At 51.5% G+C, this 24,629-nt stretch overlaps 1 protein-coding gene across 1 annotated transcript; it reads right to left on the reverse strand.

Annotated features, from left to right (window-relative positions):
- Positions 1-561: 561 nt before the first annotated feature.
- LOC125947746 (uncharacterized) lies at positions 562-3,674 on the reverse strand. Its single transcript, XM_049673021.1, has 4 exons — positions 3,030-3,674; positions 2,727-2,938; positions 2,477-2,672; positions 562-750 (listed from the first exon to the last, which is right to left on the reverse strand). Exons 1-4 carry the CDS (start codon positions 3,672-3,674, stop codon positions 562-564), a joined length of 1,242 nt encoding a protein of 413 aa, XP_049528978.1.
- Positions 3,675-24,629: the final 20,955 nt, after the last annotated feature.

Here is a 24,629-nt window from a genome sequence, read left to right on the forward strand (position 1 = left end):
TCGGTGATTCGGTTGCTTGTCCGGTCTGGCTTGTCTTCTTCATGTAGTTGAGGTGACGCAAAACCTTTCCTTGGTCGCTTTTTACCAGCCAGGATGGTGGTCCGACGCGGCACAGTATTTCGCCTTCAATCCAATCCAGCTTTTTCAAAAATTGACGGATGAGTACTCTCTCCCCTACAGCGAAGCGACGTTATTTCGGTAATGTCTCCTGGCCTTGAGGGATTTGTATCTCCGTCTCCCACTTGAGCAGATCAAGAGTGCATAGAAGTTCTCGCCCGACCATGGCTTTCGATGGTGTCATCCCTGTGGCAGTGTGTATAGTTGTGTGCTGTCGATACAGGAATCTTGCAAGACGGCACTGTATGTACTTGTCTGCATCCCTCAGGAGTGCTCTCTTCAGCTCTGCCACATAGCCTAGCCGTTCGTTGCAGGGTGGTACGCTGGTGATGTTATGGCCGGATTGCCATTTGCCGTGTAGAACTGCTTTATCTCGGTGGAAATAAAGGCTTTTCCGTTGTCGGAGACGACCTTTCAGGGAATGCTAAACGTTGCAAAGAGGCTTCAGAGCACATCGATGACAACCGCGGATGTTGCTTGCGTCACGTGCCGAACTTCCACCCACTTTGTGTGTGCGTCCACAACAACCATGTAGGTGCGCCCGAGTAGTGGTCCCGCGAAGTCAACGTACACCGTGTGCCATGGTGTATGGGGACGGTCCCAGGTGGCAATAGGAGCTTTGGGTGGGCTATTCTGCGTTGAACGGCATTCACGGCACTGTCGCACCGTTTCTTCGATCACCTTGTCGATTCCGGGCCACCATACGTAGCTCCTTGCGCCCTTTTTCATGGCTACCATGCCTCGGTGACCAGCATGTAGAAGTGCCAGGACGTGAGATCGTGCTGAGTTTGGTATGATCACCCGTGATCCAAGTGTGATGCACTCACGATGAAATGCTACTGCGGTCGCTCTTCGTCGGTAAGGCGCGAACTCCTCTCCAGTGAGTTTATCCACTAAGCCATTCTACACTGCCTTGCACAACCTCTGCAGGATGCTGTCTTGTTTTGTCAGACGTGCTATCTCTGCAGCAGTAAACGGAGGTCTCGACAGAGCTTCAAACAACAGTACGTCGCCTGGTGGCCAGGGTTTATCGAATCGTTCTGGTAATGGTAATCGGCTCAACGCACCTGCATTTTGATGGTTCTTGCCATGCCGGTAGACGATGTTGTAGTCGTACACCGATAATTTGATACACTATCTGGTCATCCGTGGCGAGAGGACTTGAGCCGTTGGCTTTCCTGGACCTAGTATGCCGAGCAGCGGTTGATGGTCCGTGACGAAAGTCACCTTTCTTCCCGCAATATACTTGTGGAACTTTTGCGCTGCAAACACTACAGCGAGGCCTTCTCTGGCCATCTGAGCATAATTGCGTTCGGCCGACCCTAGCGTCCGAGATGCGAAAGCGATTGGCGCCTCTCTATTCTGGTCATCACGTTAAGACAGAACAGCTCCTATGCCGTACGGTGAAGTGTCACATGAGACGGGAAGCTCCTTCTGTTCGTCGTAGTGTGCGAGTACGGTCTGACTGAGAAGCAATCTGTCAGACCGTACCGAATCGAATGCTTCTTGATGGTTGGTCTCCCATCTCCACGTGGCGTCCTTCTGCAGGAGCTGGTAGAGACAGCTGGCAATTGTTGCCCTGTTCTTCAAGAATCTGTCGTAGAAAGCTAGCATTCCGAGAAATGATTGAAGTGCTTGCTTGCAGTTTGGTGCTGGAGCCTCTGTTATAGCTCGGACTTTCTCTTCGTTGGTGTGGACGCCTGTTTCGTCGATTCGGTGTCCCAGAAAAGAAACTTGTCGCACTGCAAAGAGCACTTGTTTTTGCCGAGCAAAAGATTGTACTTGCGCAGCCTCTTCAGGACTTCTTCCAGTATCTCCGCGTGTTCCGTGGTGTCTTTCCCACTGATGATCACGTCATCTACGCACGCGCAAACGGCTGTGATGCCAGAAAGCATAGTCTCCATGAAGCGTTGAAAAATGGCTGGAGCCACAGAGATTCCGAAAGGCAACCGTTTCACCTTGTAAAGCGCGCGCGCCCTTCCAACGTGTTCAGGGTCAATATCTCTGCTGTCTCTGGCGTTACGTGAAGTTGCTGGTAAGCCTGTGCCAAATCCAGAGTGCTGAAGACCTTGCCTCCTCTCAAGTGGCTGAGGACTTCATCTGTAGTGGGAAGTGGGTAATCTGCCTTCTTCGATACTTGATTCACTGTGCAATGGTAGTCACCGCATATTCTCAACGAGCCGTTTTTCTTTCGAACAAGTACGAGAGGCGTTGCCCAATCCGAATGCTGCGCAGGCACAATTATGCCTTGACTTTGCAGTCGATCCAATTCAGCTTCTACATCTGACCGCAGCGCAACACGAACCGGCCGGACTTTTAGAAACTTCGGTTTCGCTCCTTCCACGAGTTCAAGCTGTACCTCAGGGCCAACGTGTCCTGAGATGTTCTCGTCGAACACAAACTGGTACTTGTCCAGAAGCTTGGAAACAAGTTCGTCGTCTGATACGTCGTTGATGCGCGTGATCTGTATACCCAGATGAGGAAACCAGTTGCGTCCAAGGAGGTTACACCCTGCTCCCTTGATGGCAACCAGCGGTAATGTCAGGGCCTTGTACCTGTGCGTTACAACCACCGTTGCACATCCGAGAACACGAAGGGCCTGGCCTGACCAGATGCGTAGGAGGATGTCTGTCTCAAGCCGTGGTGGTTCATCTATCCACGTGTACTTGAACGTGGCCTCACCGATGAGTGTGCAGGTTGCACCTGAGTCGACTTCGAACTCTAAGGACTTGCCATGTACGCGTAGCTGAGTCATGACCTTCTGCGTGTTGGACGCGTCGATTAAGGTGTTGAGCTCGTAAAGTGCCGCGTCTGGTGAATCCTATTGAGTCGTGACAGGTGCTGAGGCCGTTGTCGAAGTTCCTTGTCGGGGATATTTGATGTTAATGTTCTTGTTCGTTCTTGCCTCTTACCGTTTTTTTCAGGCACGTCTTTTCAATGTGGCCGCGTTTCTTGCAGTAGTTGCAGGAAGCTGTCTGGAACTTGCAAGTGTCCGGACTATGTTGCGTGTCACAGCGCCAACAGCGTTCTTTCTTCTTTTGGCAAGAGGTACTCGAGTGACCTTGGTTTTCTGTCTTGGAGATGCTTGTGCAGGCTTCGTGAATCTCTTTAAATTCCGCTTTCACGTTTCTCTGGTCTTCGACGGCGTTCTCAGCTCGCAGTGCAATGTCAAAGGCTTTCGTGAATGTCAAGTCCTTTTCCGCGAACAGCCGTTGCTGGACCTGCTCGTTCCGAAGACCGCAAACGAAACGATCACGCAGCATTATCTCAAGAGGAAGGATTGTTTGATTGGCCTCAGCGTCTGCGCTTGTTCCAAAATTGCACTCTGCTGCTAGCCTCTTGAGCACTATTTCATTGTGCCGTTGGTCCCTTCGTTGGAAGCGTGCCCTGCAGAAGGCTGCAGAAGGTTGCGGATCCAAATGAGCCTTGAGCATCTCAACTATGTCATCGTAGCTCACTTGGTTGGGCTGCTTGGGTTGAACGAGGGCGCAGACGATGTCGTAAGGCTGTTCTCCGCACAACGTCAGCAGATGAGCACGTTTTTTGGAAGCGTCCATAATGTCGTTAGCCTCGAAAAAGAACTGTATCCTGCCATACCAGGATCTCCAGGAGCCCGAGCTGCCACTGAATTCGGGTAGCCGACCAAAGTCAGGCGCCGCCATGTCGTTCCATTCCTTGACGTCGGTGAACTGCCGATGAGTCCGGAGTCTTCCTCGTCGCCAATTGTCACGTCTGTGCAGCAGGTTGTGGCTGCCAACGATTTATTACAAACAACGAAACATGAACATGTTAACGGCATAGCTTAGTCGTTGGAGTCAACAACTAGCCAGCGTTCGATGACAAGCTCGCGCTCGTGCCATCACGTCCCGTGCATTCACGCGCTCTTCGTTGTCTTCTTCTAGCGCGACATGTGAAAGACACCAAACAAGGTTAATTACTTTAATTAAATGCTACAAGTGGATACTGCTGTAACGAGCTTCCCTGAGCCCAGGAATTTCGAGAGTGGGCTATAACTTGTGCACTTGCCCTTGCACAGCTAATGTTGACGGGGACGGCGGTGGCGAAGATGACTCGTCCGGGACAAACCAAGGACCCTCGGGAACCCCCGGACTTTTCGTCACAAAGGCAACATCGACACCGTCGACCAGATCGACGCCGCGCCGCCGGACCGTATTTGTCGTCACCACATCGCCAACCCCAGACATAATCCAAGGTAAGTGCATGTCTTTCATGCCATGAAAGATCCGAAGCCTGTTTGTGGGCCACTTTTCGCTCCCATAGAATTGTTCTTTAGATGTGCAGTCGATTGGGAATAGCTTGTATCATGCATAATTAGGTGGCTCTATTGAGCGCCGCATACTTTCCATTGCATCACTCGCATTGACTCCACACTCATCGCTACTAAAAGCACAAAGTGACGATTTCAGTCTTTCGATGGGCACTATCGAAAGAATCTATCGTGCCCTCGAAGGCCTTGCTTGCTAGGGAAAATAAATTCCCGCGGAAAGTGCTGCGTTCGTGAGTACGTAATTTTATATGACACACGCCACGGTATCCCAGAGACGATGGAGTTGCACTGCTGAGCTCGAGGTCGCGAGTTCGATCCCGTCCGCGGCGGCCGCACTTCAATTAGGCTGAATTGCAAGAACGCTTGTGTACTTGGATTAGGGGCAGGTTAAACAACGCCAGGTGGTAAAAATTTATCCGGAGTCGCACGGCGTGCCTCATGATATGATCGTGGTTTTGGCACGTAAAACATGTGCATTTATTTTATTTTATATGACCCACCTGAAGCAAACAGACGCGCACATCACATCCGGTGAGCGTCACTCACGCGCCGACATACGAGAGTTGGCGCCGCAGTTGGCGCCGTCGAGCGCACGCCTCAAGACATTTCCTCTGAGACTCCTGGCACTACAGCCTTTCCAGCAGCACTGTTAGAACTTATAATTATCAGTGAACACCCGCAACAGCATTGCAGAAACTATCTTAGCTTTGCACAAACGTGCGAAACTCGTATGGAAGGTAGGTAGAATGGTACAGAGGAGGTAGCCAGAGGCGACGTAAGAGTGTAAGGAAACGCTATTACTAGACACGGCAGCCAATTTCGGACACAATCGATAACTTTAAATTCAAGGTACGCTACGGTACGTTTCTACTATTTCTTAAAAATAAACACGAGCAAATTTGTCAAGCGGGTAATTCACGTAGAGCTTGAGGACGCAAAGACAAATTAAAGGGCCCCTAAACCATCCAGAGGTCGAAATTGAAATGATGCCGTAATAGCGGAGTTACACGCGTTTGATGATTGAAACACGGCCCTCGCTCGTTTCGCTCTTTCCTTTGCTACTCTCCTCGTCGGCTAGTCGCACCTCCTCGCCGAGTGCTCTTCCAAATGTCACGTGACATTCCTCGTCGGCAACGCGCTTCTCAAAACACTGTCCACTTCTGGTTAAGGCATGTCCGCGCTAGCGGCAAATATACCGACCGCGAAGTGACCTCCAGTGCCGTAGAACGCCTGCCGCGCGAGAGGTGTCCAAAGTATACGGCAGTTCGGACGGCGCACCGCCCGCTGCACGATCGACGGGCCAATCGACGACGCGCGAAGCTGCGCGCCTCCGCCGCCGGCGACGAAGACATCGGCTGCAGCTTCTGTTCCAAGCAAAATTATTTCCGCTAGATAAAGCGATGCATAAATTGTACATTTTATGACAAACAATATCTGCTGTCAAGCGTTTAACATGAACGAGAGCTCCGATACTTGTCGAGCTCAGCTGCGGTGCACGGCTACCGACGGGAGACGACCGGCTCCGCTGTGCTCGCATCGCAGCCGACGGCGCCGCTAATGTAAGCTTGTTTTCTTCTTCGTGTACACTTATAGCGAAGAGCGATAACAACGGTAAGAAAATATTCCTGCTTGTGAGCGTCGGTAATTATTTCCGAAGCGCCGTCCATGTTAGCTTTGAAGTGAGCCGGCAAAGGCCTAGCGACGATATCGGCGCCGTCGAGCTATCGGCGGTGGTGAGGCTACCGCACAAATGAGTCCCGGTCTCATCCTCTCTACGTACGGCAAGGAAATCTCGCCATTAGCGAGAAACCGCCGTCGAAAGGCGGCCCGGGAATGGTATAAACGGCGTGCGGCGAGTTTCCGTGCCGAACGTGGACGGGCCTTAGCCGCGACTCAGCGCTTCTCGGCTACCCGCTGTTGCTGCCGTGCCGGCCCGTGCTCATGCGAAGCGTGCCGCTATGGACCCTGTGTTACGCGCACGTCCGGGAAAGCCAACACTGTCGCACTCTGTTCGCGCAGCTAATCAGACCGCTAAGCACGACTGTGCTGGAACGCGACCGATTTGCGACTTGCGTTGCGGGCTCTAATTACCGATTCGCACGGGTGCACCAGCGAGCAACACGACGAGGAAGAGCAGGGAGCGTGCGTACCTGCTAGCAGACAAACCGGAATTCGTAGGTTCTTGCTCGACCAAACGACATAGTCAACCCGGCTGACATCACCAAATGCACCCTCCATGCATGGCGACGTCGTGACGACAGCTGGGAATACCGGAAAGGCCAGGAGAGGAGAACTGCGTTGTTTGTTTTATTTTGTGGCGCGCCCGCGGCGAGTAGCACTGCAGCGTTTGACATCGTTGATCGTGACGGCATTCTGAACTCGATGCGCGTGTTTACTTGAAATGTTCAAAAAATATCTGAGGTGGTTTAGGGGCCCTTTAAAGCACCGCAGCGTCGACGACACGGAAGCAGCCGCCCATGAAATCAACACGTCTACACCCGCCGCGGCCGTAGTATTGTGGCAACAGCGTTGCTCAAGGTCGCGGATCCGATCCAGACCGCGGCAGCCGAAGTTCGACGGGGGCGAAATCCAGAAGATTTAGGTCCACGTTAAACAATCCCAGGGGATCAAAACCGAATCTCCCACTCCCGCGTGCCTCTTTATCAGATTGTGGGCTTCGCACGGAAAGCGCCGTAATTTAATTAAAGTTTAACGCTTCTGCCGCGATGCGTAGCGCCGGGCGAGGAAATCACCGTTCTAACCTTATCGCATGCAATGAACCAATGACCCAGCACAACAACGCCTCCAGCAAACACGTCTCGTTGTGTGTTAAGTGTACAACGTAGACAAGCACAAGTGGTGCACGCAAGTAACTTTTCATGCCAACTCACCGCTCTAGGATTGCGCTAAATTCTGATGAACATTTGCTCTAAATATCAGCGCCAATTATCGTCGCTCAAAGCAAACAAGACGGAAAGCTTCGATTTCATGGATTGCTACAGTGCGTGGGATCCCCACGATTTGTTACCGTATTTCGAAGTCGCCTATGAGGAATTCGGAAATGCAGAATGCGCACACGGAAGTCAATCGGTTTGTTTTTATTGAACTTCCCACACCATGACTGCTTAGAGTGAGCATCTTTCTTCGGGGAAAAAGGCTGCTGCAGAAATGGATCCCAGTCTCGTCCTCTCTACGGCAAAAGAATGCCGCCGTTCGCGAGCAAAACCGCCGTTCACGAGCAAAACGGCTTGCGGCGATTTACCGTGCCGGTAAACGCGGACGGGCCTTAGCCGCGACTCGGCGCTTTTCGGCTACCCGTTGTTGCTGCAGTGCCGGCCCTGCTCGTGCTGCGCGTGCCGCTGTGGACCCTGTGTTTAGTGCACGTGTAGAAAGGCCAACACTGTCGCACTCTGTTCGCGCAGATAATCAGACCACTAAGCACGACTGTGTTGGAGCGTGACTGATTTGGCACTTGCGTTGCGGGCTGTAATTACCAATTCGCACGGGCACACAAGCGAGCAACACGACGACGAAGAGCAGGGAGCGCGCGTACCGGCTAGCAGACTAACCGGAAGTGGTAGGTTTTTGCTCGACCAGTCGACATCGTCACCCCCGTTGGCATCACCAGATGCACCCTGGTGACATCACGACGACCGCTGGGGATACCGGAAAGGCTCGGAGAGGAGCACAGCATTGCTTATGGATTTTGTGGCGCGCCCGCGGCGCCTAGCGCTGCAGCGTTCGGCATTGTTGATCGTGACGGCATTCTGAACTCGATGCGCGTGTTTACTTGAAATCTTTAAAAAATATCGGAGGTGGTATAGAGCACTGCGAATAAAACAGGGTCTCCAATGGCGTGAGGGCCTTTTTTCGCGATAACAGTTATATGGGCGTCACCTGCTGTACTGGAAAAAAAGGATGGCTCATGGCGCTTTTGCGTGGATTATCGGCACCTTAACAGGGTTACCGAAAAGGACGTCTATCCCCTACCTCGGGTTGCTGACGCCCTTGACTGCCTCCACGGTGTTTGCTATTTCTCCTCTATTGACCTTCGCTCCAGCTACTGGAATATTGCCGTGGACGATATAGACCGCGAGAAGACTGCCTATGTAACACCCGACGGTCTTTATCAATTCAAAGTGATGCCGTTCGGTCTCTGTAACGCTCCTGATACTACTTTTCAACACATGATGGACTCCCATCTTCAGGGTTTCAAATGGTCCACGTGCCTGTGCTACTTAATTGGACGACATTATAGTATTCTCCCCAACGTTCGCTACTGATATAATCTCGACCGGGTGAGGTGGGTCGTCACCGCAGGAATCAGGAGACGACGACGAAGGCGGGCATCGTGATGATGAAAAATAGAAAAGATTGTATTCACTTCATTGGTACATGGTTTTGACTCTATCCGAGTCTCGAGCGGTTCTGATTAACACGGGGGCCTGGATGGCCTTAAATCCCCTCTTGGTGGCCGATGTTTCCTTCGGGGAAGTCCTCTCTCCGGTGGTCAAGTTGACGACCTCCTCTCCCTCGGGTCCTCCTTCTTGGTAGCTCGCCGTTTTCGTCTGCTCCGTAGAGGTGAGACGCTTTCTCGGGGATGAAGGGGATTATCTCGTCACGGGAAAAGCGCTGGGGCTTGCTTCCCACATTGGAGAGATACAGATTCCAGGAAGATCATAACCTGCCGATGACTCCTTCGGGGAACTTGTGGAAGTGTCAGACCTCTGTCGGGCGGTCAAGTTGACGACCTCCTCTCCCTCGGGTCCTTCTTGGTAGCTCGCCGTTTTCGTCTGCTCCGTAGAGGTGAGACGCTTTCTCGAGGATGAAAGAGGATTATCTCGTCACGGGAAAGGCGCTCGGGCTTGTTTCCCACATTTGACAGGTGCAGTTCTAAGCCGATCATAACACTACGCACATCGAGCGCTTCTCAGCAGTCCTAGACGTTTTTCGTCGAGCCGGTCTGCAACTCAACGCATCGAAGTGCCAATTCGGCCGTCGCCAGATTATCGTCCTTGGACATCTCGTTGACGAGAACGGAGTGCAACCGGATCCAGGCAAGATCCATGCTGTTACGCACTTCCCTGGGGTGCTATGCAGGATGCACCGAGTTTCTCGTTCGCACGAGTTTTACCCGAGTTTGCTCGATGGCAGTCAGTGAACGGAGATAGCAAGGAACGTGCAGTAACAACAGGCAAAAAGAAATGTCGAGATAAAGCTGCGTATGACGACATGAGCGCACCCTGCGCAGCGCAGTGCTTCCGTGCTTCAAGCACAGAGGACTGCACAACAAAACGCGCCAGCGCCGCGTATTGTTACCAACGTATTATCGCAATTTAGCAATAACGTCACTGTCCCGCTGTCTATCTGCACACTTGCCGTGAGCCGCTTGCCCCGCTTTTTTCGGGCGCGTCAAGGGCGTGCCTCCTCTTTCGATGATTATCTTTCTATCCTCCGTCAAATGCGAACAGGGCACATGCGGTGCATTCTTGCACTTACACTTTCCCCCAATCGAATACATTCAAATACAACTAATAAAATAACAAACATTTTATTTCTCAAAGTATCGGTTTTTCGGTCTGAATGCTATAAATTTGTAATGGCAAACGGAGATCGAGCGAATTATAAAATTTTGCACTTTTCTGCCACGAGTGGCGACAGTGAGGTGAAAGCTTACACGCGGATACATTCCAGAGCGTCGCGCGCACGAGGGAGTTGATATGGTGAGCAGTCGTCAGGGGGGCTGCAGCGCTATTCTCGATAAAGTCGGTCATGGCAATGATCTGTCCATTCCCTGTCTATTAGGGGAATGGCAACGCAGCGCTGCGGCATGGCTGTCCACCACAGGCGCTTCACTGAGGCTATTGAGGCCGCCGCTTTACCAACTGAAACGACACTCTAGCCATAGAGACGGGGGCAATGGCTGTCGCTGCAAAATTGCTGTGCGGTATTGTAGGGTCCGTAGTGACACAGCACAGTGAAAATGCACCAGCTAATCTGCGTGCACGAAGTCTCCGCGATGCATTGCAAAGAGCCTGCTGCCCAGCCACACAATTCATCGCTTGTCACCGCTTGCCCTGTGAAGGTGCCTCCGTGCGCATGTACACAAAATTTGAGTGTGTTGTTCACTCCGATGTACTTACCGATTGCCTCAGATCTGCTGCTGAGCTAACAGCGATCGCAGATGGATATCGTAACGACAGCGCAGCAATCGCATTTTGGCGGGTGAGGGCTCTTGTTTGCAGTTAGGAAATTAGACTTCGGACGCAGGAAGGTGTTGCAATTGTTTGGTGTGCCGTGCTTGCGATGAAAAAATGCCATCGCACTGGGTGTGTTCGCGCTGACCGCTGACCGTGTTTGTGACACTGCGGCTCCGATACATCACTGATGACAGAGCAGCCATCTCAAATGACACCTGCGATACGTTGTCCTTGGAAAACACTACGCACTGCTCAGGATCGTCGTCCACTGCGGCGCATCGACGCCTTGCAAGCAGGTACAGGGACGTGCCGATAATTATTTGCTGTGCGCTACGTCGCCACAACGCAGGCAATGTACCGCGTGTTGTGGCGCCATCACAGCCCAAGAATATATATGCATAAGCCACCGAAAGTCAACGCTTTTTTTTTCGATAGTGGTGCTCAGTACATCACTGATGACAGTGCGTTATGCGTGTTTTATTTCGCCGGTCAAGATTGTTAATGCCTCTCAGTTCCGCACCACGTCGCTGTTGCCGAAAAATAAGTTGGGCGTGGCCCAACCGTGGTGGGCGCGCACAAGAGTTACATGCCTCGCGCGGGGCGTGACCTATGGTTTTGATTGACAGGCGAACTCGTGCCAAACTCGTACATCGCGAAACCCCCCTCGAGTTGAACTCGTGAACATGGCGGCGGCTGCAGCAGCCTGTGTCATCGCATCCAGTGGCAGTAAGCGTCAATATGACCGTCTGGACCCGTTCACCTACATGACCGACGTAGGGTTTCACGTTATTTTTGCCTTTCCAAAACGTCAGTGCGCTGGCTTGTGACGAGTTAGGCGAAGGCCCTTATCAGCGGAGACAGCGTGGCGGGCAAATTATGCTTTCCGAGGCCAGACTCGTGTGACTAGGCTGCGGTGGAAAAGTTCGTGCGGTTGTTTGGGCTTTCTCCGGCTTCAAGTGCCGTTCGTCCACCGCACCCCAAGCCCCAGGCCAGGTCCGGCGGCACCATCGGAGTACTGGGGCACCTGCGAGCAACTGGGGTTCAACCCGGAGCAACCGACCTGCGAAGGCGAAGTGGTCGCATTCAGGATGGACGCCGTGCTGCCTTCCGGTGCAACAGGTGGCGAAAGCAGCTTTCGCACTTACACTCTATACGGCTGCACTGCACAGGCAGAGAGCAGAAGGAAGTTACTTTGCCAAAGCGGACCGGCTCGGCCGTCCGAACAACCACCTCTCCAGGCGGCAAATGATTTGGCTCTCGTACTGCGTGAGCAAAAGCATAGACATATGGCTGTTGAAGGAGATGACCGGCGACTTGTTTCCTCTATCGGAGCATGCCATCGCCGACTGGAGGAACTACCCCCGTGAGGTCGCAAGAGACGAGGTGCTGGCGCGACCTCCACTCGGTGGCCCCGGGAAGATAGCGCAAATTGACGAGTGCTTCGCGGCGAGCAAAAGTACAATCGAGGCCGCCTAATGTCGGGCGACAACTTTGCGCCGAGCCGCCAAAATTACGGCGATGTTAAAGATGGTGGCCCATGAGTCTTCGGTATGTTCTGCTAGACCAGAGGGGTGCTGCAACTTTCAAGGTCGACCGACGAAGGGCGGCGACGCTAGGCGCCATTATTGCAGCCAATGTTCAACCGGGGACCATTATTCATAGGGACGAATTGGCCGCATACAAATTTATCCCAAATTTAGTGGATGCTAACAGGGCTATGCCTTAATCTGCATTGGGAGATAGTCAACCACAGCGTGAACTTTGTGGACCCCATCATGGGCGTTCACACGCAAAAAAAAAGAAAGTTATTGTCAGAAAGTCAAGCGCCACCTCGTCAGTGATGGGTACAGGGTAACTGCACCGATGCTGCAGTCGTACCTGGGATGGATGTGGTGGCACTCAACGGCCACGCGCGCTGCAAAGACCCTCTCTTGCGTTTGTTAGAAACCACGGATCGCTCGGGCTACCCAGTATAAGGAGTCTTTCCTGCGGTTGTTAGAAGCCGTCGCTCGACGCTTGCAAGTATCAAGGTGCATCGCAAAGTAAAAGAAAATAAAGCGTAGTTTTCTGACCCTTGTATGAGCGCTCTGGTAGCATTACAAAAGTCATGTAAAACAGTTACTAAGCGTTCCCGTTTGCATAAACGGGTTCCTCTGATGTTAACGAAGCAGAATCATCACTTATTGTCGTAATACAGCTTTATTGTCTGTATTGATATACAGACATAAAGCTGTAAGCTTATAAAGCTTATAAGCTGTAAGCTGTAAGCTATAAAGCAATAAGTGATGTATTGATTGTAATACATCACTTATTGTCGTAATACAGCTTTAAAATTGTTTTTCATCACTTTTCTGGAACGGCCAGAGCGCTCTGAAACGGCCACTCGAATATACCATTACTCGCAGCTGGGGCATCTGGGACGCATCGAGGCACCCTAGTCGCGGCCTTTCTTTAGCGCGAGCAACCAGCGATCTGTGAAAAGCCCAATGTGAAAACCAGGCGCACACCAATCTGTGCTCGGAAATGGAAGCGCAAGCACGTAGCGAGCCGCACAATTCAATCCAGAGGAAAGAGCAACGAGCGATCTCTGGAACCCCAGTGAGAAAACCACGCGCACACCCATCGGTCTTCGCAAATGCTAGCGCAAGTACGTAGCGAGCCGTGCCAATCGAATCCAGAGAAATGAAGAGGAGGACGAGCGTCCCCTCGTGGCATAACGCGAAACGTAATAAACTACAAATTAGTCTAATACACATTCAGTGTACATCTTGTAAACGTTAAAATGCTTATAACCCACATTAATGTGACTAATATTATTGTACTAAATGCATTTATTTGATAACTTTCTTGTGTTTGTAATGCACTCGGTTGAACGACAAACAAGTGAAAGAAGGCACGACCATGCCCCGACCGTATGATCACGTGAGCCCAAGTTTGTCGACCACCCATATTGCAACGCCCAAGGGATGATAGCCACCCAGAGTGAATCTAGATAAACCAACAAAACTGGAGGCGTGCCGACGGACAAACTTTGTCTTGTTACCATTTGTTCTTTTATCTTGGGGTGTCGCCAGAGCTCGTGAAGATCCCGAGTTTCGCCAAACTCGGCGCATCCTGCATAGCACCCCTGTTCCAAAGTGTGTCAAGGATGTGCGCAGCTTCATCGGCCTTTGTTCGTACTTCCGCCGTGTCACGAAAAAATTCGCGGCCATAGCACGCCCACTAACCGAGCTTTTGAAAAAAGACGCCCCTTTCCAGTGGGGCGATAACGCGGCCTCTGCGTTCTTGCATCTAATCGACCTTCTCACAACGCATCCCGTTCTCGCCCATTTCGATCCTTCTGCGCCTACCGAAGTCCGTACTGATGCCAGCGGAATTGGCGCAGCACTGGCACAACGCCAGCGCGGCAACGACCGTGTTACCGCTTACGCCAGCAGGCTCCGCTCACCCTCGGAGCGCAACTACTCCATCGCTGAGCGTGAGTGTCTGGCCCTAGTTTGGGCGGTTGCGAAGTTCCGCCCATAATTATATGGCCGACCCTTCTCCGCTGTCAGACCATCACGCGCTTTGCTGGTTATGCAAACTGAAAGATCTTACAGGAAGACATGGTCGCTGGGCCTTACGCTTCCAAGAATATTCGTATTGTGTCACCTACAAATCTGGCCGACTGCCTGTCTCGCTACGCGGTAGACGAGCCTGACGAAGCCGATAGTAGTACCGCCAACGGCATTTTGTCTGTATCTGCCTTCGCTAAGATCGCCGATGAGCAGTACCGGGACTAATCGCTCCGAGCACTCGTCGAGCGTCTGCGCTGTACACCTACCGACGCCTCCGACTGCCGATATGTCCTCCACGGCGTCATTCTGTACCGACGGAACTTGCCGACCTTCTTCTTGTCGTGCCAAAACATCTACGGAGGACTGTGCTCTTTGAGATGCATGACGCACCCATTGCAGCACATCTTGGGGTAACCCGCACGTACGACCGCGTTCGCCGCCGCTTCTATTGTCCTGAGAAGCGTTTGATGGGGGGCTAGTTGGTAAGACATCTAGGAAAATTATAACTGCGCTAAAACGGGACACGAGAACGAAGTGGACAGGACGATCGCAGACTAACAACTGGTTTATTGGAAAAGTAATTCTGTCATTGCGCATGCGCTTAATTTAGGCGTCGTCGCGGCAGTATACCGCCGCGACGACGCCTAGGGCGAACTAGTGAGGCTAACGTCCCGTGACGGACCAAGCTGCTCCCTGTCAACCACAAAATTACCCGATGCCTTGATGCTACGCTACTCAAGTCATGCTTTCAACTCGTATTGTGACCTGCACACTGACCGGCTCTTCAGGGACCCCAAACGCACGCCGACCACGACTCCTCCGAACGCTCACTCGCCTTTCGCTCCCCCAACCCCCTCTGATGGCTTTCTTTTTTTTTTCCTTTTTTATAATTTTTTTGCCACTTTCTCGCTCTCCCGCTCTTGTCCCCTCGTCTTAGAAACCGCGCCTAGCCAGTCAAGCGCAGGCGCTCATTTTCTTTTCAGTCTCTCCCTTTACAGCCAGCCACAGCGGACATCGACGTGACGTCACTCCACTAACCCTTTAAAATTAACCCGCCGAGGATGACGAGGACGCCTTTGACGAAGATAGGTCCTCCTATCGAAACGTTGGCCAGCCTTTCTGAGGCACCTTATCCCTGTTTATAATCCTTATTCATCTCCCCTACCACTCAATTTATTATCCTCCTCCATGCTTTTACTCATTGATAAACCATACGAACGCTTTTCCAGGTACACCTGTCCCCTCAGTGTTCATGTTTCAAATTATATTTCTTCCGCTGTCACCCTCCTGTGCCGTTTTTTTTGTTTTTTTATAGTTTTTTTTTCTTCTTTCTTCCTTCCTCCTTTTTTTTTCTTTTTCCCCTCAACCTCACCTATTCTTCCATTTCCAGTTCTTCCCTGCATCTCCCCTACCACTCAATTTATTATCGTCCTCCATGCTTTTACGCATTGATCAACCATACGAGCGCTTTTCCAGGTACACCTGTCTCCAGAAGCAACTGGAGACAGGTGTACCTGTCTCCAGTTGTACCCCCCCCCCCCCCCCCATGTTTAAATTTCGAATTATATTTTTTCTACACTGTCACCCTCCTGCGCCGTTTTTTTTTCCACACAAGATCCACACCGAGACAGTCCAAAATCCCAGACGCCAGGATACCTTTTTCGGCGCCTTGACCACACAAGGTCTCGCCAATTCTGTATACCGCCGCGACGACGCCTAGGGCGAACTAGTGAGGCTAACGTCCCGTGACGGACCAAGCTGCTCCCTGTCAACCACAAAATTACCCGATGCCTTGATGCTACGCTACTCAAGTCATGCTTTCAACTCGTATTGTGACCTGCACACTGACCGGCTCTTCAGGGACCCCAAACGCACGCCGACCACGACTCCTCCGAACGCTCACTCGCCTCTCGCTCCCCCACCCCCCTCTGACGGTGTTTTTTTTTTATATAATTTTTTTTGCCACTTTCTCGCTCTCCCGCTCTTGTCCCCTCGTCTTAGAAACCGCGCCTAGCCAGTCAAGCGCCGGCGCTCATTTTCTTTTCAGTCTCTCCCTTTACAGCCAGCCACAGCGGACATCGACGTGACGTCACTCCACTAACCCTTTAAAATTAACCCGCCGAGGATGACGAGGACGCCTTTGACGAAGATAGGTCCTCCTATCGAAACGTTGGCCCGCCTTTCTGAGGCACCTTATCCCTGTTTATAATCCTTATTCCTACTGTGGCATCTAGTGATGTACACGTCAGTAGGCTCAAGGCCTACTACACTGCTTCTGAGTCCGACCTTTATTCGCTCCGGGACGGCGCTTTTGCCGCCGGGAGTAGTGCCACGGAACAGTATTTGCGATGACGAAGAGGCGAGCAGTGTGAAGCGGACGACGATGTTTAGAGGCTAGCGCGGGCTGTTGCCTCTTGGCCAAGTGCGGCGTATTTGCCTGTAAATATACTTGCGCGACCGCTGGATAAAATTTATCCAGCGACCGTGATACTTGTATATAGCTTTTCGTCTCCGCCTTCCTACGTAAGAATATGCACACTCCAGGGGCCTTTCTGCCCCTGCCCTTGGCGTCGCCGTGGTGTTCCGTATAAAGTCGAAGGGCGATAACTTCGTCGCCGCGCGCCGTGATACATGCGGCGACGCTTCTTACCACCACTTATACGTGCGAGTGAAACGTTCCAGGCGGAGCCGACGATGGTGGCTCAATCTGGCCCGCGCAAGGGAGGAAAGCGGGGAGGAAGCGTGCCATCTTCCGTCGCGATCAAGGAGCCAGGAGGGGGGGGGGGGGCGAGATGGGCGTTCTACTCTGGCGGCTGCTGCGTATGGCGTGGAGGCGCGGGCCCTATCATAAAAGCGATCTGCGATGTCGGGACAGAGTGCCGTTAGCTTCGTGTGCGTTGTGCTTTCGCCGCTTACTCGTAGTTCGCATTGAAGCGAGAGGCAGCATGAAGGTCAATTTCATTTCATTTCATTTTATTTGGGCATTTTCACAAAATACCCACGAAGGGGGCAAAACGAGAGTGTGTCTCCTGACTAGGCCCACTCTCCGTGAGGCACTTCGGGCAGGTACAGCAGGATAGTACAGCATATACAGTGATTTACATACAACCAATGAAGAAACGAGGAATACTATAGCAATTTGAGAAATATAAGATAGAGATGCAAAAAAAAGCTGTTCCTCAGCTTTAAATGCAGAATGCACTATGATCAGCATCATTTACAAGTTGAAATGTGATGTGAAAAACAATGAATACATAAAACATATTACATACGTTAAATATTTTCAGCACATGCACCTTAGAATTGTGTTCTATTTATTACATCCATAATTCGCTTCCTAAATTGTGTAATGCTTCTAGCCTCCCTAGCGTATTCAATTATTTTAGGAATCTTATTACACAATAGAACAATTTGGTTATCAATTGTCTGTACACCATAGTTAGTCCGGCACATTGGCCCGACCAACGCAACAGTACGCAGATTATACGTAAGATCTCTGCTTAAGTATGTGTCAGAAAAAATCTGAAAATTTTCTTTAATTTTTTTGAAGATTAACATGGCTAGTTGCATCCTATAGCACTCTGGGAATGGGAGTACATTATACACATGAAAAAGAGACATGTTTGTGGGGACCGAGGTAGTTATCAAACTTAGTGCGCGTTTTTGAAGAAGAATTATACTTTCTGTATTTGTTTTGTTACACGTACCCCAGACTAAAATGCAATACATGATTTGCGAGTAGATAAAAGGAAAGTAAAGCTGCCGTTTAACTCTCCCTGGAAGGAGATGCTGCAAGCGTCGAATTAGACCGATTGACCTTGATATTTTTATTCGAAAGTTGTCCACATGGTCAGATCAACTAAGGTCGCTTCGAAAGCATACACCTAGAAATTGAATTTTATTTACCTGCGCAATATTTTCTCCATTAAAAATCAAAGAGATAGCATGATCTATAGGCCTATTTTTTTTTTGCTTGAAGAGCATAAATTTGGTTTTTCTTATGTTTAGTTCTAGCTGGTTGACTGTAAGCCATGATTTTAGTTTATCCAACCAGGAATTTGCGGTTGTCTCAATGTCGCGGAGATCTAAACCAGAAAAGAATACATTGGTATCGTCGGCGTACGTGACTATGTTTGGTGTGAAAGGAATGCTTACTATGTCGTTGATATAAAGTATAAAAAGTAAGGGGCCAAGTATCGATCATTGAGGAACCCCATACTTAATTAGGCCCAAGTCAGATTTAAAATTATGAAGCTGTACATATTGTTTCCTGGCCCAAAGATAGCTTTTCATTAGATCAAGCGCAATCCCGCGTATTCCATACATTTGTAGCTTCCTAATTAATATGTCATGCTTTATCGAATCAAAAGCCTTACGGAAATCGAGAAATATTCCCGCTCGCTGACGCGCTTCCTCACTCGAGCGTTTTGACAGCGAGTTTCCACGGTCATCGAGTGAGATGTGTTCATGTTTGCTTGCGCGCTTGACACGTGTTTGTCACTTTAGTTAGTACGCCTAGACATTGTCCGCATCGCAGATCGCTTGCATGATAGGGCTCGCGCGGCCGCGCCCCACGCAGCAGCCGCCGAAGTAAGACGCCCCCCTCCCATCCTTCCTCCCCCCGGCGCGCTTCCTCCCCGCTTTCCTCACTTCCGCGCACGAGAGTGAACCGCAATCGTCGGCTCACCGTCGCAAGCTTTCACTCGCACATACAGCATACGGCGCGCATGGGACGATGTTATCGCGAGACGAACCAGGTACGTCCATATTGGACACATAACCAGCAGCAACTGTCTGAGAAGGTCAACCCAGCGTGCCTCCGCGTAGCCTCCTCGACGCTTCGCTTCCTTTCTCCTTCTCTGCTTCGCTCAACGCCACCTAGACGTTCTTCTAGGCGGCGTTGCCTGGCCGCGCGCTCAGCGCGCTCCTCCGTACTTTCCCCGGCGCGCGATTCTCTTCTCGACCTCTAGGCGCCTTCTTCCTCTGGCGCTCCGTTCCCTCGCGGCTTCAAACATAACTGAACATAAGGCGGGCATGTATTCTTGTGCGTAAACAATTCCGCCTCCATTCCACTCTCAATGCCACCTGCTTTAGAAGCCGAATATTTCTACGGACAACGTCGTGAACCCGTGCAAGGGATCGAGAAGCGACTCGCAGCCTGTAACTGTACAGTTGTGCTGCGCAGCCCTGAAAGTGTTGAACTGAGAATGCACGTGTATGTGATGGACTTCTCGTTTGCAATGCACACGCGAAGCATGGCACAAAAAATCGCAGTCGATGGCTTCAAATATTTCTTCCGACCCTGACGTAAACATAACACACTTCCTGCGCTCCGTATGTTTCTGCGGGTGGTCGCACGCATTCATGAGGCCGGCATTCATGAGGCCGGGCTTGCTGCCTTCATTGACTGCCTTTGTGGGGCTGGTTAACACTAGTAAAAATCAGACGAACGAGAAAAATAGACTGTTTATGACGCGGCTGTGGCATAGGCCTCGCGTCCTCGCTTCGCCTCCAGCAAGCGCCATGTTTGCTTTGCCGTGAAGACGCCCCACGCCGTCCGCCTCGACCAAGCCATTGAGAGACGAGCAGCCGTGCGGATGACAGTGACGAACGTTCGTCGAGACCACGCCCAGACGACCAGATAGCCATCCGCACGCAGGTGGAGCGGATGGGCGGATTGACTTTGTTTCGGCCCTTACGGCCGCTTCACGCCCGAGCGCTGATGACGATAGTGATGATATATTGGCGTTGCCTTTGAAACGGAACGGTGACAGTCCGCTTGAGACAGCCTGCTTGAGTTGCTCAGGTCTGCGATGCATGCTTTTCATTGTAGCATTTTGTATACATCTCTCTAATTTTTTTATTGCAATAGCAATTATATGGACAATCCACGCACATTTATGCCGTCGCCGTGATATTCCGTATATAGTCCAAGCGCGATGACACCGTCGCCGCGCGGCGTATGCTGCATGTGCGAGTGACGCACGCAAGAGAGAGAAGCTGACAGGAGGCGCGCCGTCTTCCGTCGTGCGAAAGGCCCTGCATGGGCCGATGGGACGGAGAGGGGCGGCATTGTTCTCCGGCAGCAACTGCGCATTTCGCTATCGCGCGCATGGGGAACCGCCGTTCGCGGCTGAATCTCGGGTGAGCAGGAATACCGGCTGCACAGGAAGAAGTTGGGGGGGGGGGGGGGGGCGTTTGACCCCGGCACCAGGGGCGTAGCCAGAAATGTTTTTCGGGGGGGGGTTCATCGGCCCGACCGGGGGGGGGGGGGCAAGCTTCTGCTTTCCTCTAGGTCACGTGATCGATAATAAATGTTGGTAGTTTAAGCACACTCTATACATGTATATCACAGACATGGGACCCCCCCCCCCCCCTCGCGTGTGCGTGTGCTTGTGCTGAAATTAAGTAAAAAGTAATGTACGGTCAGTAAAATACAGTAAGTACGACAGGTACATTGGGCGTTTGGAGCAACCGTCTCTCATCGCGCCACTGAATGGACCAGTCTTCGAAAACGCATCATTGAGACGACCCGCCCGCTCGGAGAAGACATCATTAATTGTTAATCTCCGTTAAGCGTAGATGGCGTCGTCCTCGTCGGGGCGAAGTGCGTTTCACAGGTCAAGGACGGCTATACATGTGAAAATGCACGTGTTATCAGGCTATACCTACTCCCATAGCAATAGCTTGTTCGCTGCGTCTTTGCGCTAGAAAACTTAAATACGCGCAAAAACGAGTAATGCTTTTTTTTACGAAGCTTTCGTCGCCTTGCATTTCCTGCGGCAAGTGCATGGGCCGCTGTGTCTTCCGCTGTGTGCGAGCGTGCAGCCGTCATTTGCCTTTACGTCAACAGATTCAGAATTGTACAGAATATTTCACCGCACTGCATAGTTATGGCATGTGTACGCATTTTAAGTAGTGCGTGCGAGTCATTTCTGCTTCACTTAGGCCGGTGCAAACAGGAAGCGGCCTTGTACCTCACAGAATCTCGACTGATTGGTGTACTAGTGATGCAGGAATTAACTCCGGTCTTGTTCAGTGCATAGTGCACATAATCAATTTCTCAGGACGCGTGAACTCCGACGAGAACTGTCAGAGCCTGCAACAAGAGTTTACTTACGCTGTACTGCGCACAGCAGTAATCCATGCTTGTCGGCTGTCTGTTTCGTGCATTCTGTTGCAAGTCGGTGGAATTTCACTGCTGGCATCAACCCTTTCGTGTGTACATTGCTGGTTTGGGATTCCACAACACAACAGCAACTACCAGCCTTTCGTAATTGCTGGTTTGGGATTCAGCAACACGACAGTAACTACCAGCCTTCCGTAGGGGCGCAATCGCAAACGAGAGACGTTTTGCGCTGCAGACTATGGCTACGTTCACAGTTGGGAAGCGGCAAGCGGGTGGAGAGGCCAAAGCGGCCGGAAAGGCCAAAGCGGCCGGAAAATCTTTTCCGCGCATGTCCAAGTTCACATTTGTTTTGCTGCCACCGCGGCCGCCGCTGCCGCTTTCGTCCACATCCATCTAGTCTGCGTACGTTTGTCGGCGTGGTGGTGCTCATTATCGCATTATTTCGAGCGGTATGTTCATTCACTGACCCACCCGTCATCAAAAGTGATCATCTTGCGCAATTTCGCGTGTCATCTGCGACCTTCGGTAAGTTCCTCGTTGGCGTTCCGTAATTCTCCTCACACGGGCGCGGTAGCGCTGTGTCACAGGTTGCTGCCTAGGCGTGATTATATTTCTTTAATAGCTTTTATTTACAAGTTGTAATAACATTTCATCATTTTGTATTATTTTCGGCGCCTCCAGGACACGAAAGCGGCAACGGGAACACCAAAGCTAAAACCCGGGCTGGCCCTTGTGTTGAGGCTCGCCGAAGCCTGCGCGTTCTACGTGAGACCTACGCTCCCAATCTATCGTCGCGACGAGAAAAGCACCCCGCGACTTCTGCAACATACCGTGCACGTGCGAGGAGAATTATGGAGCGCCAAGGAGGAATCTGCCTAACTATTGTCTGTCATGGAAGTGGAAAAAGAAATGGCTTTTATACTTCTACCTATTGTTTTCTAGAAATGGACAATGAATAAACGGAAGACAAGAAAACCTCGGAAACGGCAGTGGTGGGTTCGCCTGGCTTTGCTAAAGTGTAAGAAGTTGGGTCACGCCAAGGCTTCGTTGCCGCACCTCCTGTCGCGCGACGTTGAATTCTATCGCGACTATTGCTGACAGTACGTTTTAGTACTTCTCTTGTCGTAGAGCAAGGGGTGGTTCTTGATCGCGTCGATCAGCATTGCAGCCTACACTTTTGGTGCCATGTTCAATGTTACGACCGGAAGTTTACATGCTAGTGTAGCTTCCGGTCAAGCAGAACGACTTTCCGCCACGTTTCCGCTTCGCCATGGCGAAAAAATCGGTCCGAGACCAATTTGGCTCGCCGCCTGTTTTTCTGCCTGTTTTGCCGCCTAGGCGGGCGGATTTTTGCAAGATTTTGCCGCTTCCGCCAGCTTGCAATGAAATTAATCAAGACTCAAATCATAGACCAAGATACGAGAGACGTGCGAGGAATTCTCGGGCTTGACCTAGAGAAGGCATTCGACAACATATCACACCGACATATTCTGGAATCCATCTCGGATCTTAACTTAGGACAAGCCTTTCACGGTTACGTAAGATCATTCCTGGAGAACCGCAAAGCCACGTTAAAGCTTGGAGACCACAAATCAGAAGGGTATTCACTCGGACCGAAAGGCACGCCTCAGGGAGCAGTGCTATCGCCCTTGTTGTTCAACCTAGCCCTCAGGCAACTGTCGGTATCCCTGTCGGGAATCGAAAGAGTTCACCACACGATATACGCCGATGACATCACTATCTGGTGCACCGGCGGCAGCGAAGGGCAAGTGGAATCGAGCCTACAAGAAGCAGTCGACCGTACTGAAACCTTGCTCGATGGCACAGGCCTACGATGCTCGACAACGAAGTCTGAAATACTACTCTACAGACCGGTCCGCAAAGGTCCTAAACCCAGGGGTTGGAAGCCCCTGGACGAAGTTGACATAGAACTACACACCAAAAGCGGGGCGAGCATTCCTAGGGTCGACACCCTAAAGGTGCTGGGAATGTTCATCGAGTCTACCGGAGGTAACATCACGACGCTCAGAAAAATCACGACCAAGACGGAGTGCATGATTGGATTAATCAATAGAATCTCCAACAAGAGGAGCGGTCTAAAGGAGGACAATCTCCTACGGCTATTCCACGCATTCTTAATGAGTCACATAATTTACGTGGCTGCAATGCACAAGTGGTACGCTTCTGAAAGGCACAAGCTGGACACGCTCATCCGTAAAAGCATCAAAAAAGTGCTAGGAGTACCAATAAACGCCAGCACGGACCGCCTTCTTCAACTAGGCGTACATAATACACTCGATGAAATCATCGAAGCTCAGGAAACGGCTCAAGTATCACGACTCTCTAGCACCCCTGCTGGGAGGGAGATTCTCGCGATCTTAGGAATCGGCTCCACTGTAGCGATGGAACGCGCATGTGAAATGCCAGATTACCTACGGGACAACATTACGGTTGCTCCTTTTCCCAAAAACGTGCATCCACAACACAATGCGAGCAGGCGCAAAGCTAGGGCTGTGGCATTGCTCCGGAGCATAAAAGCCTCGCCTCACACGGTCACTTTCGTTGACGCGGCCCAGTACGAGCACACATCGGACTTCGTCGCAACGGTGGTCAATCACGACGGACACGTCACTTGTGCGGCCTCCATCAGAGACAGCACCCCGGCTAGGGCAGAGCAGGCTGCGGTCGCTCTTGCACTTCTCGACGATGAGAGAGCTGAAATATTTACTGACTCGAGGGCGGCGGTTCGGGCATTTGCCTCTGGTGCCATCGCCAAGGAAGCTCATCGAATTCTCAAAGGCAAAGTCATCCAGCCACATACAATCACGTGGTTCCCGGCCCATCTCGAACCCCAACTCGACTCCCTCCTCAACCTCAATGACATCGCACACGTCCAAGCGCGCGAACTAACCCTCCGCGCTGACGCCACTGCAAGTCGAGGCTCCATCGATTCTGGGCTCGTCGAGTTCCGTGACACTCTCTCCACCTTCAACGAGGTTACCAAACACTACTACCTTGGTAGAAGACTATACCCTCCCCCACACGGGACACTAACCAGACCTCAAGCTGTCACACTACGCATGCTTCAGACGGGATCATATCCCAACCTGAATTTATTTCACTACATCAATCCAGACTGCTTTAGTCCAGACTGCCCTAGCTGCGGACAATGTAGTACTGTGGAACACATGCTCTGGGGATGCCCCTCGTTACAGAGGGGCCCGCATCGATGCACTGCAGAGGAGTGGAGCTCTGCTCTTCGGAGCTCCGACCATTCACGCCAATTTTGGGCTGTCCAGAGAGCCCACGATGCGGCGCTGGAGCTTGGTCTCCCCGTC

The sequence above is a fragment of the Dermacentor silvarum genome, chromosome 8 (genome assembly GCF_013339745.2).
Source record: "Dermacentor silvarum isolate Dsil-2018 chromosome 8, BIME_Dsil_1.4, whole genome shotgun sequence".
NCBI classification, from domain to species: Eukaryota; Metazoa; Arthropoda; class Arachnida; order Ixodida; family Ixodidae; genus Dermacentor; species Dermacentor silvarum.

Coding starts and splice junctions, on each gene's coding strand:
- LOC125947746 (XM_049673021.1), bottom strand. CDS start 3,674: ATGGACGCTTCCAAAAAACGTGCTCATCTGCTGACGTTGTGCGGAGAA. Junction 2,673..2,726: donor GACATCCTCCTACGCATCTG/GTCAGGCCAGGC, acceptor TGTAACGCACAG/GTACAAGGCCCTGACATTAC. Junction 751..2,476: donor CAGGACACGTTGGCCCTGAG/GTACAGCTTGAA, acceptor CGTTCAACGCAG/AATAGCCCACCCAAAGCTCC.